This window comes from Branchiostoma belcheri, unplaced genomic scaffold (assembly GCF_001625305.1).
Source record: "Branchiostoma belcheri isolate BF01 breed outbred unplaced genomic scaffold, Haploidv18h27 scaffold300, whole genome shotgun sequence".
Lineage (NCBI taxonomy): Eukaryota > Metazoa > Chordata > Leptocardii > Amphioxiformes > Branchiostomatidae > Branchiostoma > Branchiostoma belcheri.
The window spans coordinates 46119-63889 of record NW_017803911.1 but is presented as its reverse complement, the minus strand read 5'-3'; the positions used below and the strand labels follow the sequence as shown (position 1 = coordinate 63889).

General features: G+C 42.2%; 2 protein-coding genes across 2 annotated transcripts in view; one reads left to right on the top strand and one right to left on the bottom strand.

Annotated features, from left to right (window-relative positions):
- The window catches only part of LOC109474324 (extended synaptotagmin-2-like), a 72268-nt gene that overhangs the window by 40363 nt on the left and 14134 nt on the right, over window positions 1-17771 (bottom strand). The window lies entirely within an intron of this gene.
- Window positions 956-17762, top strand: LOC109474323. The gene is made up of 8 exons (XM_019774611.1): window positions 956-1133; window positions 1798-2548; window positions 2797-2903; window positions 3423-3482; window positions 3641-3747; window positions 5780-8963; window positions 13652-13758; window positions 13869-17762. The coding sequence occupies exons 2-8, from the start codon at window positions 1847-1849 to the stop codon at window positions 17654-17656; spliced, it is 8055 nt and encodes a 2684-aa protein (XP_019630170.1). The 5' UTR covers window positions 956-1133; window positions 1798-1846; the 3' UTR covers window positions 17657-17762.

Here is a 17771-nt window from a genome sequence, read left to right as displayed (position 1 = left end):
GAGCCATATTTTATTGTCAAAAATGAAAAATGCAGGAATCTTGATTTTTTTTTGCCTGCTGTCAGACTCATTTTTTTATCCCTATCACATTAAACAATTTGGAGTTGTGCAAGCACTACAGTGGGGGGCTTTTCCAAGTTAGTCAGTGTTATGTGACCTCAAATCCCATATACTTTTCTCATTATGCTGAGTGCTAAGCAGAGAAAGCAGTATGTACCGATGATGTTTAAAGTCTTTGGTATGACCTGGCTGGGGTTAGAACCCATGGCCTCCGGTTAAAAAGCAAGCAAACAACAAATTAAATTAGTGTGGCCTTAAGTCAATATCACACACACTTACAAGTCTATCTCACTTCGGTTGCCATTGTGTGCATGCTCCAATGGCAAACTGTACAATGCCCTGGGGATAACATGATCCACGAACCAAAGGGTTCAGTAACCCAGCCATACAAAAGACTGTTGACGTAAGCATGACACAATGGAAAGTCCCACCTGGGTTAGAGGGGAAAACCAGACATTTTGGAGGACAATTTTAATTAGGCGATCTACAATGTAGAAATAGGAACATTTTTTTTTGTGCAGAAGAAAAACTCAGAACTTAATTATTAAAGAGGGAATGGAGAAACAAATGTCATGTATGTATCAGATAACCAAGTCTGGTATGATAATTAAACATGTTCACCTGTATAGTCTGACAGGTCAAATACAACCTGGGGGAGAAACATGTACCAAATATCTTGTCTAATGTCTTGTCTAATGTCTGATTAGACATACCGACATTCCAAAATCATATCCAGTTGCTTGAGTAACTGCTTTTTTGGCGTATCTTATTACCTGGAGGTCTAACCTTCATCGACATACCGACTATACTTAGACACAGGGGCTACCTTAAGGTTTGTTGATTAAGGTTCCCATGTGTAACATTCACAGAGCCCAGTAGACCATGATGTAAACATGTCAGGACCCAGGGCTTTCAGGTACAGGTTGTGTGCAGGTATTCAGGTATTCCGCATGTTGACGCATGTACTAGGCATGACTCAGTGGAAAGTCCCGGGAGTGGCGCAGTAAAAATTCCGAGGGAAAACCCAGAACTCTCACAAGCAGAACCAGGCAGGTTCACAGACAGACATCCAGGTGAGATTTAGTATTAACACTGACCAACAGCCTTCGTCTTCATCTGTGGTACCCCCTAACAACCCACTAGGGGTATCACTGAGGGGGGAGGGGAGGTGCGTGGACCTTACGGAAGGGTGGCCCTACAGGTCTCTACGGATCGAGCCTGCACTACTTTCGCAGGTAACTTGTTCCACTCAAGTATTAAGCGGGGAAGAAAGAAAAATTGAAACAATCTTTGCTTGCGGGGATAAGGTGACATTTTAAGGCAGGGCAACCATTCAAGCGTTTAACATACATAAATATCATCAACCAATACCAGTAAAGACAACAAGACTAGTGCAGCCATGAGTGAGAAGAGCCCACATACAGCTAGCCCTTATTGATTTCTTTATCCAGGAAATACATTTTATCACCTGATGGTGTTTTTCAATGATTCCTGGGGGGAAAGCCATTAACAACAAATTTTCATCAACTCAAAGTTAACACTAGTAGGTGTGTGTGTGTTTGAGTGTGTTTGAGTGTGTTTGTGTGTGTGTGGTTTTAGTGGGTTTGTTGCTTGCTGGGGAGACTAATATTTTGATTGAGGTGCATGTAGATAGAGTCTTTAGCATGTCACTAGAAAAACATACATTTGCCTTTAAATCTCTGAGTTTACCAATAAATTTGTTCATCACTATTTCAGGTGGCTTACCCACAGGCATTTTCTAGTGGGCATTTTCAACAACAAAAAAATGTCTGTCAACAAAATGGCCAGCCTAGTAAGCAAGTTCAAAGATTTGGAGTTATGCCTTGAGAGACAACTGAGTCAGGAAGTTGGCTATGGACAGGCACTAAGAGAAGCTATTGCTAGTGAGGATTGTTCTATGGAGGTAGAGGTCCTGAAAAGTCTTGGAGACCTGCGTCTTGAGAAAGCCAAGCTCAGTAAAGATTCAGCAGAGTTTGACAAGGCTGCTGCCCTGTATGCTGCTGCCTTACTGCGCTGCAAAGATCCAGATGTAGGTGAAACGGTAGAACATCGTATCCGCTACATGGAGAAACTCTCCAGACAACTGCTGCAGGGGTACAGTCCACACTTCAGGTGGCAGTCACCAGACTACTGGGGTACTGCTGACAGTAATGTCTTAAGGGTGGCAGAGATTTGTGACAAACTGGACATCAGTATCAGAAAATCCCAGCGCTCCATGCAACAGGTTTACACAGAGGCACTAATGACAGCAATTGAGAACAGTGACATGTTTTTGGAGGTTGAGGTTCTAAAATCCCTCGGAGATTTCTACCTTGAGAAAGGTGAGACAACCTCTGATGTATCCCAGTTCTCCAAGGCAGCTGCCATGTACAGCAAGGCCCTGACAACATGCGGGGGTCCTGAGACAAAACTGACTCTGCAACATCGTGTCAAGTATGCAGAAAAGACCAAAGAAGCTGCATCACGGGTGATTCCAGCATTCTTTTATTTTACGAAACATTACTATATTATGGTATTCCTGCAACTGCCTACTATAGTAGCATTTTCAATGTTACTTTTAAATTATTAGTCTAAGGATTTATTGTCATATATAAATCAACAGGACTTGGTAGTAAAGTCTTGTGTGAGTAGTATCAAAGCGGTTATAAAAGGGAACTCCTACCTACTTATGTACAACAAATTTTTACAAATCTGATCCATCAAAATTCATTCTAGAAGCCAAGAAGAAGAGAAGAAAGACTGCACAGAAAGCACCAGCTAGGAAACATCAGAATAGAAGCTGACAAGATGCAGGCTCATCATCTCCAACCACATATACCAAGGTAGGGATTCAAATTATTCTATCATAAGGCCACACCAATTTAATTTCTTGGTTCTTGGATTAATCTCATCACTTTTTTTATCTGCAAAAAAAAGATTAAACTGAACTGACCTAAAAAGTGCTCACATTTTGCTCCGAACAGTTGAGGAAAGTTTTTTTCTTCCTAGTTGTTCCAGTTTTTCCATTTTATCAATGCAGTGGTTTGATCAAAAGTTCAAAATTTATTGTTTAAATTTGAACCCAGCCTTTTGTGTTGACTTCATGGCTTCTATCTTAGCATTTGGGGCTATAATAGGATGCCTAGACCTGTTTTTATTTATTTTGTTTCCCCCTGTCGCTTCATCTTTTTCTGAAAAAATTACCAACAACCAACAAATGAAATTGGTGAGGCCTAACAAGATTATCAAACTTGAAGCTACAGAAAAATATAGATGTGTGCACATTCACATGGTCATCGTGTATACTACAAAAAAAAATACATTTAAATGCCAATGGCTTATAAACTGTCCATATCTTACAGAAATGCAACAGAAAGCAGCACTGCAGATGGAACAGTTGAAGAACAAGAACTCAAAGACAAGTGAGTGTGATTCTTTGGAAGGATGTTGGTCACTGGTTAGTTCTTACATTGTTGAAGAGTGGTTGTACCAGTTTGTTCATATAACCAGTTTAGTTTATAGTCATTTCAATCTACACTTGACTTTTGACAAATAAAATATACTTTTCTGTCACCTCAAGGGAGTACACAGACCACCTTAAGGAAGGAGACTCCTGCCTTACCAGATCAGACCTGGACTCAGCAGAGCAGCACTTTGCAGCTGCACTCAAGACAGTACATGTGAGAGGTAAGTGTTTAAACTTCAATATCTACCCTCAGTAATTCTAGAGTGTTCATATTTTACTTAACTATGATAATAGAACATGGACTTCAGAAAGCAATTCAGATACCCCACCAGACACAGCCAGAACCTATCTTTGAAACTGCCGCTTGTTCGCCTTGAATGTGGAAAGCGCAAATTCTCCTACAGAGGCCCTGCCCTCTGGAACAGGCTGCCAACTGCTATTAAGACCTGTCCGTCCATGTCCATTTTTAAAATGAAATGTAAGAATTGGCCTGACCTCTGACCCCTCCATGCCAACATATAGGACTGGACAATGACAATGACTGGACTGGACAATGATGTATTTTTTGTTATTATTACTATTTATTACTGTTATTGGTTAATTACTGTGTTTTCGTTATTATCATTGCCATTATAATTATTTATTGTATAATTTTTGTATGCTAATGTTATTATTTGTATGTGATTGTTGTACTGTGCTGTGTAATACAGGGCCCCGTTGAAAAGCAGTGCCATCACTGAATTGGGTTACCCTGTATAAAAATGACGGAAATAAATAAAAATAAATAAATTAGTCTCAAAAAGTGAAAAAAGTGATCTACAGTTTGTAATGATGGTACTCAATATTCAGCAATTCTGTTAGGGTAGCTCATCATGATCACAAACTAACAAGAAGCCATAGGCGACAATCCTCCGTGAAGTTTTATATATTTCAACAAAAACAAGCGTCAACGCCAGACCTACTGTAACCTGGTATCCAGTCTGATCGTGGTCGGGGCCGTAAGAGCTCGGGGCCGTAAGAGCTCGGGGCCGTAAGAGCTCTGGCCCGCCCGCCTCACATAGGTTTCCCGGTGTGTATTTCACGAGAGATTAATTAGCCCTCCTATCGTGTTGGGGGAAACCAAATCCCCAAGCATACTGTCTCTGATTAGCGTAACACTCCTACCAGGACGGTCGACTGTTGCACTGGGCGGGGGAAGCTCTTAGAGCCCCCGAAGACACAACCTGCCTGAACACCCCAATTACCCCAATCACGATCAGACTGGATACCAGGCTAGACCTACTGTGCAGACATTATAATTAGGCAGCGGTTAATACAATGAGGGCGCGTCACAAGCATAAAACATAAAAAGACCTAAATCCATTACTGCTCCCAGGGCGTGTAAAGATACTGTACTTCAAGTTCGAAGTTCATTTTAATTACACACACACAATCATTGCATTCACATAAAGATCGGACTATCATGGTCGTGTCACTAGTAACAAAGACAGCCCCACCGTCTTACCGTGCCTGTTACTTATTAAGCGCGACTGCAACAGGCCAAATTCCAGCAACAGTTGCAGCGAGTGTCACTACCGCCGGTCAGATACCCGGGATATCTGCTTAGAGAACCTCTGCTACCAGACAACTGCCTAAACCTACGGCCTATTCCACAGGATTGTAAAGTAGGGATGTTTTTAAAATATGCATTTACTTCAATATCAAAACAGCTACGGTAAAAATAAAAAGACGTGCATCATCCCGGACATAATGGCACACCACATGCGAAATTACACAGAAATGCGACGTACGGAAGGCGTTTTGGCTGCGAACATCTTCCAAAAAACTTGGCATCTCTTAAGCATGGGCAAAAACATCTGGAACCACTTATCAAAACCACCCCGTATCTGCATGAAGTTCCACCCCCCCACTGCTATTCCAAACAACGCGTTTTTCTGGACCATTCCAATTCGCCTCGTAATTGTAGGGGTGCGTCTGCAATATTACATTGACCGCGAAAGCAGCAACGGCAAAAATACACATTCGGCGTATAAAATTGCGTGCCGATTACACAAAGAGAACCCAGTGTTTTGACTGCGAACACGAAAAACCAGCCGTTCACAACACTCCGTCTGGAGGTCCTGACCTCCTTCACGGAGTAATAATTTGAATACTAGTCTAGTATAACCTTTAGATACAGTCTAACAATTACAGACAGAAAATTTATTAGAGGTATTTATATTATAAGACTTGCATGAATACCTTTCAATTCAGACCCCACAGCCCAGCAGTACCAGAGAGAGGTGGAGCCCCTGTGCAAGTTGGGGGATGTCTACAGTAAGCGAGGTCAGCAGACAGGAGACGGGGGAGACTTGGTCAAAGCAGTAGCACTCTACAATGCAGCAATAGCCAGGTCAGAGGATCAAGTCCTCAATGGTAACATAGCAACAACTGTTAGAGAAGTAGAGAAGGCATTCCTCAAATGTATCCTAGAAAAGCATAGTAATGTTAGTCAAGATGACGCAGAAAAACACAAGAAACAGCTGAAGGAGATGCGGGACCAGATCAAGCTGGAGATGGAAACCATTGACCAGCAGCTGGATCCCTATGTACATGATGAGGACGACCCATGTGTCAAAGAGATAGAGGCAAAACGAGCTCAGGCTGTCAGGCAGTTGTTTGACAAAATTGCACAACAAAGGAAGGAGTTCATCAGCCTGCTTGTAGAAGAGTGTATTGGGTTAATGGGTCCCCCTCCCTGTAAGTATGCCCTGATAGGTTTGGGTTCACAGGCCACAGGACTGGTAACTCCATACTCAGACCTGGAGTTTGTCATCTTGGTAGAAGAAGAAAGTGAAGAATGTCTTGTGTATTTCCGTAACCTCACCCACTATCTACACCTCAAGGTGGTCAACCTGGGAGAAACCATTCTCCCAGCACTGGGAATAAAATCTCTCAATGACTTCTACTCTGAGAATCCACTTGACAACTGGTACTATGACTCTGTTACACCACGTGGGTTTGCATTTGACGGATCCATGCCAAAAGCAAGCAAGACTCCACTGGGCAGGCAGGGAACTAAGAACAAACCACCCAGTGAACTCATCTGCACCCCACAAAACATGGTCTCAATACTTCAGAATGATGTCACACTGTATCTGAAAGAAGGATATCACCTTGCCACTATCTTGAGAAACCCATGCCTGATAGCAGGGGACCAGGATTTGATTGATACATACATGGCCATCACAGAGAAGATACTGCAAGCTGATGGGGGCAAAATGGCAAAACAGCTGGCACAGGAGACGCGAAGAGAAAACATTAATGCACAAGTATCTATAAAATTAGAACAATTGATTGATGTGAAGAAAGAGATCTATCGCTTCCCAGCTCTAGCAGTGGACTGCTTGGCACTGTCTTCAGGCATCATACCTACCACAGTTTGGAAGACAATAGAAGAAATGGAAAAGCAACAAGTGATCAGTCCCAACAATGCACACCACCTGACAGTGCTTACCAGCATCTCAGCAGAACTCAGGCTCAGAACATACATGGCAAATGGTGGACAGAAGGAAAACCTGTCAGCTCTGGCCGCAATGGAAACAGCACAGCATGGACAGGAACCATCCCTACAGACAAAAGATGAAGTACAGACAACTGCACTAAAACAGATTTTCTACCTTCCAGATGAAAACCATATTCTCAGATATTATTACACAGCACTACCTCTTAGTATTGTTCTTTCAGAATGGTGCAAACAAAAAGTACTTCCAAATTCATTCCCTGATTTCTATGACACTTCAGCCACGATAAAAGCAGTAATCTACACCGAACTATGCAAGTACAGAAAGGCTATCAGCTATTGCCACCAAGCTCTGAAGGAAGCTGAAGGAAATGACGATATGAAAATGTCACTGCTCAACAGACTTGGAGTTGCTTTGACCAGAATGGGTGATAACCAGGGGGCAGTCAGCTATCTTGAAGAGGCACTGTCATTGGCACAATGTTCCTCTGGTCAAGGTATCACAGATACAGTTACTGCCGTGTTGCTAGAGAACCTGGGAGCAGTCTACTACTCTATGGGTGATTATATTAAAGCAAAAAGCTATCTTGAAGATGCACTACTGATATACAGGAGTGTCTATGATCAGGGTACAGCGCATAATGACATTGGCACATTACTCAATATACTAGGGGCAACCTATCAAGGGCTTGGGGATTGCAGAGAAGCAATCAGCTACCTTGAACAAGCACTGCATGTGCAGAGAAGCGTCTATGGTGAGAATACAGCACATCCTGACATTGCCAGCTCACTGAACAATCTTGGTATGTCATGGAATGATTTGAGTACATTTGAAAAGGCAAGAAACTACCTGGAACAGGCACTTGAGATGCGCCAAAGTATCTTTGGTCACAGTACAGCGCATGCTGACATTGCTATATCACTCAGTAACCTGGGGAAGGTCTGGCACCGGCTGGGTGATTACAGAAAAGCAATCAGCTACCATGAACAGGCACTGCAGATGCACAGGAGTATCTATGGTCAGACTAAAGCACATCCTAACATTGCCACCTCACTCAACAGTCTGGGGTTAGCCTGGGATAACCTTGGTAAAAAACATAAAGCCATCAGCTACTATGAGCAGGCACTGCAGATGAATGAAAGTATCTATAGCAAAAATACACCACATCCTGGCACTGCCAGAATACTCAGCAACATTGGTGCAGCCTGGGATTCCTTGGGTGACCACAGGAAATCAATCAGCTACCTTAAACAGGCACTACAAAAAAAGAAGAGCATCTACATTTTGTATGGCCAGAATACAAAACATCCTGACATTGCCAACTCACTTATCAAGCTGGGTCAAGCTCTGGTTCACCTTGGTGACTATTTGAAAGCAATCAGCTACCTTGAGCAGGCACTGCAGATGTACAGGAGTATCTATGGTCACACAAAAGATCACAGAGACATTGCCCTGTCACTCAGCAGCCTGGGGATAGCCTGGTACCACCTGGGTGATTTCAGAAAAGCAATCAGCTACCTTGAACAGGCCCTGCAGATGAACAGGAGTATCTATGGTCAAAGTACAGAAAATCCTGACATTGCTGCATCACTTGTCAACCTTGGGCAAGCCCACAATAATGTTGGTGATTACAGATTAGTAACCAGCTACCTTGAACCGGCACTGCAGATGTGCAGGAGTATCTATGGTCAGACTACACCACATCCTTACACTGCCTCCTCACTCAACAACCTGGGAACAGCCTGGAGTAACCTGGGTGATCACAGAAAAGCAATTCAATACTATGAACAGGCACTGCAGATGCTCAGGTGTATCTATGGTCAGGATACACCACATCCTCAGATCGCAATATTACTCAACAACATAGGGCAAGCTTGCAATGAACTTCATGATTACAAAAAAGCAATCAGCTATCATGAACAGGCTCTGCAGATGTTCAAGATCATCTATGGTGAGACTACAGAACATCGTGATATTGCTGGCTCACTCAACAACCAGGGAACAGCCTGGGGTGCCCTGGGTGATTACAGAAAAGCAATTAGCTATTGTGAACAGGGACTGCAGATGCGCAGGAGTATGGATGGTCAGACTACAGAACATCCTAACATTGCCACCTCACTCGGCAATCTCGGGACAGCCTGGTACCACCTGGGTGATTACAGGAAAGCAATCAGCTACCATGAACAGGTACTGCAGATGCGCAGGAGTGTCTATGGTCAGACTACAGAACATCATCACATTGCTATGTCTCTTCACATGCTGGGGTTAGCCTGGAGTGACCTGGGTGATCACAGAAAAGCAATCAGCTACCATGAACAGGCACTGCAGGTGTTCAGGAGTATCTATGGTCAGACTACATCACACCCTGAAATTGCTACCTCACTCACCAGCCAGTCAACAGCCTGGTACTATCTGGGTGATTACAGGAAAGCACAAATTCTCTGTCAAGAAGCCTTGGCTATGAAAAGGCAGATTTATCATGGGGTCAAACATCATCCAAGCATACAAGGAACTGAACAGAACCTGAGACTTATCACTGCAAAATTAAGAGATAACACCTAATTTATTTATTTATTTTTATTTATTCATCTTGAGGACAAATGGGTAGTCCCTTCAGTCGTTGGGGCTGATTTCCAAGGGAGCCCATGGAATACAAGAAAATAATGTAACATAAAATAATAATAATTAAACATAACAGGAATTCAAAAATCATAAATCAAAATACAAGATCAGTCAGAGGTGAGATTCTCAGAGGTCAAACTCCAACTAATACAAACTTAGGAGTACATGTGGTAGATCATAAATAAAGTACTTGAACATAGTATGTAATAAACCATATATACAAATCAAACAAATAACAAAAAAATACTTAAATCATAATCGGTTCGGTAATATGCATATTTCAGTCTCTCTTTAAATGATTTAAGGGTGGGTGCTTGTTTTGTGTAAGTGTTTAGTGAATTGTAAATTGTATGTATACAATTTATGATATTATGGCAGCTTTATTGGCAGTTCCCTATGCAAGAACCAAACGACTGCCGCTGTCTTTCCTGTGTTGCGCCATCAAACTTTACAATAACTTACCTTCTGGGTCTTGAATATACACTGAACCTGACTTGATTGGATGCAATCAGTATGGACATTGTGTATATTTTATTACTTTGTATATGTCTTTGTATATACCTCATTTAGATGTACATGTTTTGTCTCTTAATTTTTTTATGTGACAAATGTTACTCAATTCAGGGGGAAGTAGTTACTTTACCCCCTGCTGATGTACATTTGATATAGTGCAATAAAAGAAATGTAATGTTATTGTACCAGGAAAATCTCCTTCCCTTTCTGAAAAGGACATGAGCTATCATACAGGCACTGCAGATGACACTGTACAGAAGTCCATAAGGTCAGACTAGCTAAAGCACAATAATCCTGACATTGACATCATTATGCATTTATTGGTTTATTGAGTTAAAACTCTCCTTTAGCTGCCCACCCGAGGGTGACAGCTATTCTTCCTGGAGAGAGTATACACATACATGTGTAAACGTAACAATACATCAACATGTACATAATATATGCATCATCATATATACATCATCATTATGAGTGTGTTATAAGTAAAGAGATTAGGCATCGATTGTAGCAGACAGGATTGAGATGAGTATTATTTAATTAGTATTACACATCTGTATAAGGACAGATAATACTGTTGAATACAGGAATAAAAACATGTTGGTTGTGATATCATGTTCTGTTGCCTCAATTATTTATGATTTTGATTTAAAAATTGAAAATGTAGGAATCTTGTTTTTTTCGCCCTATAGCCTTAAATTTGGAGTCTAAGCAGGATGTCACCCATCCAATTTACTTGCTGTGGCCTAATATATAATACAACAACAAAAAAAGAACTTTACCTGAAGCGTAACTTTTGTAACAGTTACATATTACTTACTTGTACTTGATTAGGTCTCCTCAGCTTAGCGAGTGGCCTGCGTTACATATTACACAACACAGTGTACATAGTGCATTATAATATAAATCATAATATGTTATATACCCACACATGTATATCAGTTCGTTCTACTTCATGCGAAGCATAGGGTAGTGCCCATCTCCAAATCTGTAGCCCTTGGGCCACATACTTGACAATGTGCATTAGCACTACAGCTAGTCCGCTGGTAGTGTCATGTGTTGGACCTCCTATATATATTATGTACTCTTTCTCATAGTTCCTGAGTGTCAAGCAGAGAAAGCAGTGTGTACCATATCTAAAGTCTTTGGTATGACCTGGCCAGGGTTATAACCCAATGACCTCCTGGTTGGTTACAAAATGAGCACTCTTCCGGTTGAGCTACAGTTTGTATTGCACTCCTTCACTACAACAGTTACAGTTACTGTAAATCAGTAGTAATGAAAACGCTTTGGTTTAAATAATGCAGAACTAAGTCAACAAGTCGGAATATTCATGCATGCTTCTTGTGATTTCTATATCCAGGGGGCATCTGTTTTCTAAGCAAGTTGTCATACAAATTCAAGTCAAACTGACTTTAAGCTACCACACAGGCTTACAAGTCCATCTCAGCATAGTTTCCATTGTGTACTTCTTGGCACACCTGACACAGAATGGTTGTTTACAGCCTTCAATGTAACACGACCCAGTAACCAAACCTCGTAGGTTAATAAGTAACTACATGTATTTGAAAAGACTGTTGACGTAAGCATGACATAATGGAAAGTCCAAGCGTGGCACAGGGGGAAGTCCCACCTGATTTAGAGGGAAAACCAGACGTTTTGCAGGTACAGGGAGAAACAGGAACATTTCCTTGTGCAGAAGTAAACTCAGAACTTGCAATTTCTACTAAAGAGGGAAGCAGGCAAGTCTTTACAGCAGGCAGGTTCACAGCTGTGGAGTCTTAGACATCCAGGTGAGATTTAGATTCCGCAAAAAGCCAACAAGTGCCGGCTTGTCGTATACGTCGCTATGTACTGCCTCAAATCACAATACCAGCTTTGTATTCCTGTGGTTTAGTAGCATTTTTATTTTTGGCCAGGTTTTTTTTTAATTCGCCTGCGTGCACTAGTTTGGGGGGTCTTCAAAGGATGTAATCCATAACATTAAGTCGGTGTGGCCTAATTTTCAATACTAAAACAGTTACTTTAAATTAGAAATTCATGTTAAAAACTCTAAATTTTACACAACCAAGACTTTTATTCAGCCGACATTTCAGTGACCGTCTGTCGCCTTCCTCAGGGCAATTCTGACTGGTTCACATCGTATGGCAACTTTGAATGTCCAGGTTTACCTGTCCAATGAATTTGTTCTCTGTTTGTGTTCAAAGGTTCATCATCATCATTATCAATTTAGGTGGGCCACCCAAACTTTTTCTTAAAGCAATAAAATGTCTGACAACAAGGTGACGAGCTTAGCAAGCAAGTTCAAAGATTTGGAGTTGTGTCTTAAGAGACATCCGTGGAGTCAAGAAGTTGGCTATGGTCAGGCACTGAGAGAAGCTATAGCTAGCGAGGATAGTTTCATGGAGGTAGAAGTCCTGAAAAGTCTTGGAGACCTGCGTCTTGAGAAAGCCAAGCTCAGTAAAAATTCAGCAGAGTTTGACAAGGCTGCTGCCCTGTATGATGCTGCCTTACTGCGCTGCAAAGATCCAGACATGGGAGAAACACTGGAACATCGTATCCGCTACATGGAGAAACTGTCCAGACAACTGCTGCAGGGGTACAGTCCACAGTATCGGTCACCAGACTACTGGGGTACTGCTGACAGTAATGTCTTAAGGGTGGCAGAGATTTGTGACAAACTGGACAACAGTATCAGAAAATCCCAGCGCTCCATTGAACAGGTTTACACAGAGACACTAGTGACAGCCATTGAGAACAGTGACATGTTTTTGGAGCTTGAGGTTCTAAAATCACTGGGTGATTTCTACCTTGAGAAAGGCAAGACAACCTCTGATGTATCCCATTTCTCCAAGGCAGCTGCCATGTACAACAAGGCCCTGACAACATGTGGGGATCCTGGGACAAAACTGACTCTGGAACATCGTGTCATGTGCTTGGTGAAAACCAAAGAAGCTGCTACACAGGTAAGTAAAAAATCAGCTTGTAGTATATGGAATGATATAAATTTGTTCCAATTTTCCTTCTAAGTACTATAAGCATTTTGTTATTATTCAACACTCTACATGAATATGGAAAACAAAGAACTATACTTCCCTCAATGTTAGAACATGTAGGAGTAACAAATATGGTCCATTATGATGCAGCAACCATCATCAAAGAAGTCAAAAGGAAGACAAGAAAGACTGAATGGGTTGAAAAACATTACAAGTGTACATGTAGCTGACGAAAATAATCCTCTCCATCAAGTACCAAGGTAACAGAATTTACATACTTCATGTTATAGATTAAATAACATCAGACTGTGAATACATTTTGTACATTACACCATTTTTAATGTGACAACCATAGTTATAATACATTTTATGTGATACAAATTATTACACCATTATTTTGAACTCGTTTTGAAAGATTTTTAAATGTTGTTAATTTAAATCTACTATCATATTTAATTTGATAATAAATATAAATACTTTTCTTTCCCCTTAAGTGAGTACACAGACCACCTTAAGGAAGGAGACTCCTCCCTTGCCAGATCAGACCTGGACTCAGCAGAGCAGCACTTTGCAGCTGCACTCAAGACAGTACATGTGAGAGGTAAGAGAAAAACTCAAGGTATCAGCATTTAAGGGAATTTCTGGAAAGGATTTTTGCCTGCTGTGACCATTCTTTGTTCTGATTAATATTTGAACATCCTTTCTCCCCAGACCCCACAGCCCAGCAGTACCAGAGAGAGGTGGAGCCCCTGTGCAAGTTGGGGGATGTCTACAGTAAGCGAGGTCAGCAGACAGGAGACGGGGGAGACTTTGTCAAAGCAGCAGCACTCTACAATGCAGCAATAGCCAGGTCAGAGGATAAAGTCCTCAATGGTAACATAGAAATAGCTATCAAAGATGTAGAGAAATCATTTCTCAAAAGTATCTTAGGCATTCATAGAAATGTGAGCCAAGATAACACAGAAAAACATAAGAAACAGCTGAAGGAGATGCGGGACCAGATCAAGCTGGAGATGGAAACCATTGACCAGCAGCTGGATCCCTATGTACATGATGAGGACGACCCATGTGTCAGAGAGATAGAGGCAAAACGAGCTCAGGCTGTCAGGCAGTTGTTTGAGAAAATTGCACAACAAAGGAAGGAGTTCATCAGCCTGCTTGTAGAAGAGTGTATTGGGTTAATGGGTCCCCCTCCCTGTAAGTATGCCCTGATAGGTTTGGGTTCACAGGCCACAGGACTGGTAACTCCATACTCAGACCTGGAGTTTGCCATCTTGGCAGAAGAAGAAAGTGAAGAATGTCTTGTGTATTTCAATAACCTCACCCACTATCTACATCTCAATGTGGTCAACCTGGGAGAAACCATTCTCCCAGCACTGGGAATAAAATCTCTCAATGACTTCTACTCTGAGAACCCACTTGACAACTGGTACTATGACTCTGTTACACCTCGTGGGTTTGCATTTGACGGCTCCATGCCAAAGGCAAGCAAGACTCCACTGGGCAGGCAGGGAACTGAGAACAAACCACCCAGTGAACTCATCTGCACCCCACAAAACATGGTCTCAATACTTCAGAATGATGTCAAATTGTACCTAAAGGAAGGATATCATCTTGCCACTATCTTGAGAAACCCATGCCTGATAGCAGGGGACCAGGATTTGATTGACACATACATGGACATCACAGTAGAGATACTGCAAGCTGATGGGGGTAAAATGGCTCAACAACTGGCACAGGAGACACAAAAGGAAAACAATCTTGGGCAAATATCTATAGAATTAGAACGACTGATTGATGTGAAGAAAGAAATATACCGCTTCCCAGCTGTAGCAGTGGACTGCTTGGCACTGTCTTCAGGCATCATACCTACCACAGTTTGGGAGACGATAGAAGAAATGGAAAACCAACAAGTGATCAGTCCCAACAATGCACACCACCTGACAGTGCTTACCAGCATCTCAGCAGAACTCAGGCTCAGAACATACATGGCAAATGGTGGACAGAAGGAAAACCTGTCAGCTTTGGCCTCAATTGACACAACACAGCATGGACAGGAATCATCCCAGATCAATGATGTCCAGGCAAATGCACTGAAACAGATTTTCTATCTTCCGGATGAAAACCAGCTTTTCAGATACTATTACACTGCAGTCCCTCTGAGAATTATTCTTTCAGAATGGTCGGAACAAAATGTAGCTGTTTCAAATTCATCTCCTGATTTCTATTCATCTGCAGCAAGTATAAGAGCAACAATGTACTTTGAACTGTGCAAATATAGCCAGGCTGTCAGCTGCTACCAGGAAGCTCTGATGGAAATTAAAGGAAATGATGCTGAGAAAATTGAGCTGCTGAACCGGCTTGGGCTTTCTTTGTGCAGAATGGGTGATAACCAGAGGGCAGTCAGCTACCTTGAAGACGCACTGTTATTGGCACGTTCCAGTCAAAGCATAACAAATCCATACATTGCCATGTCATTAAGCAAGCTGGGATCAGTCTACATGATCATGGGTGATTATAAAAAAACAATCAGCTACCATAAACAGGCATTACAAATGTACAAGACCATCTATGGTCAGAATGAAGCACATCCTTTCATTGCTACCTCACTCAACATGCTAGGGGCAGCCTATAGTGGGCTGGGTGATTACAGGAAAGCAATCAGCTACCTTGAACTGGCACTGCAGATGCACAGGAGTATCTATGGTGAGAATACAAAACATCGTGATGTTGCAATCTTACTCAACAACCTTGGGATGACGTGGAAAGACTTGAGTGACTTTCAAAATGCCAGAAGCTACCTGGAACAGTCACTGCAGATACGTAGAAGTATGTATGGTCACAGTACAGCACATCCTGAGATTGCAACAGCACTCAGAAACCTGGGGATGGTTTGGCGACACCTGGGTGATCACAAAAAAGCTATCAACTACCATGAACAGGCACTTTTGGTGGATAGGATTATCCATGGCCAGACTACAGCACATCCTGACATTGCTACTGCACTCAATAACCTGGGGACAGCCTGGAGTGAACTGGGTGATGAACGTAAAGCTATCAGCTACCTTGAACAGGCACTGCAGATGTATAGAAGTATTTATAGCAAGAATACAGAACATCCTGACATTGCCCGCATACTTACCAATATTGGGGAAGCCTGGGATGTCTTGGGGGATCACAGAAAAGCACTCAGCTACCATGAACAGGCACTACAAAAAAGAGAGAGCATCTTTGGGAAGAGCACACCACATCCTGACATTGCCAGCTCGTTTATCTGTCTGGGTCTAGCCCTGGCTCACCTGGGTGATTATAGGGAGGCTATCAGCCAGTTTGAAAAGGCTCTGAAGATGTGCAGGAGTATCTATGGTCATAACACAGATCACAAAGACATTGCAATTTCACTCAGAAGCCTGGGAGGTGCTTGGCAACAACTAGGACATTACAGAAAAGCAATCAGCTACTTTGAACAGGCACTGGAGATGAAGAGAGTTATCTATGGTCAGGGTACTGAGCATCCTGAAATCGCCAGACTACTCATCGACATGGGGTTAATCTGGCACCGCTGTGGTGATCAAAGAAAGGCTATCAGCTATCTTGAACAGGCACTGCAGATGTACAGGCATGTCTATCATGGTGAGAATGATGCTCATCCTGACATTGCCACAGTACACGACATCTTGGGACAAGTTTGGCATGAACTGGGAGATAGTAGAAAGGCAATTAGCTATTATGAACAGGCACTTCAAATGTACAGGAGTGTATATGGTCCAGGTACAGAACACCCTTACATTGCAGAATCACTTGACAACCTTGGGAAAGCCCACAGTCACCTTGGTGATCACAGAAAAGCAATCAGCTACCAGGAACAGGCACTGCAGATGTGCAGGAGTATCTATGGTCAGGGTACAGAACATCCTGTCATTGCCACCACACTCAACGACCTGGGGCTGGTCTGCTACAACAATGGTGACCACAAAAAAGCACTTCAATACCTTGAACAGGCACTGCATATGTATTTGAGTATCTATGGTCAAAGTACACCACATCCTCAGACCGCCATATCACTCAACAACATAGGACAAACCTGGAATGAACTTCATGATTACAAAAATGCAATTCGCTACCAGGAACAGGCACTGCAGATGTTCAGGAAACTCTATGGTCAGACTGAAGCACATTCTCACATTGCCAACTCACTCAACAACCTGGGGTCAGCCTGGTACCACCTGGGTGATTACAGAAAAGCAGCCAGCTATCATGAACAGTCACTGCAGATGCGCAGGAGTATCTATGGTGAGGGTACACCACATCCTGACATTGCCACCTCACTCAACAACCTGGGGTCAGCCTGGCACAGCCTCGGTGACCACAGGAAAGCCCTCAGTATCTGCCAAGAAGCCTTGGTTATGGCAAGACAGGTTTTCCCTCAAAACAAACATCATCCATTGATAAACAGAATTGAGGCACAACTGAGAACAATCAGCATTAAGACATCCTAAGAATCTCAGAAGCATTTGTATCACCGAATGAAAAAACAGTCTAACTTGTAAAATACATAGTTGTCAACTGAAGGTACATATCATATTTCTGTATCAAATCATAACTAAACTTGAA

Bases quoted from the DNA above. Each gene is read 5' to 3' on its own strand.
- LOC109474323 (XM_019774611.1), top strand. From the start codon at position 1,847: ATGTCTGTCAACAAAATGGCCAGCCTAGTAAGCAAGTTCAAAGATTTG. The intron at 2,549-2,796 runs GTGATTCCAGCA...AATTCATTCTAG, and splicing joins CCAAAGAAGCTGCATCACGG to AAGCCAAGAAGAAGAGAAGA. The intron at 8,964-13,651 runs GTTCAAGATCAT...TTTCCCCTTAAG, and splicing joins CATGAACAGGCTCTGCAGAT to TGAGTACACAGACCACCTTA.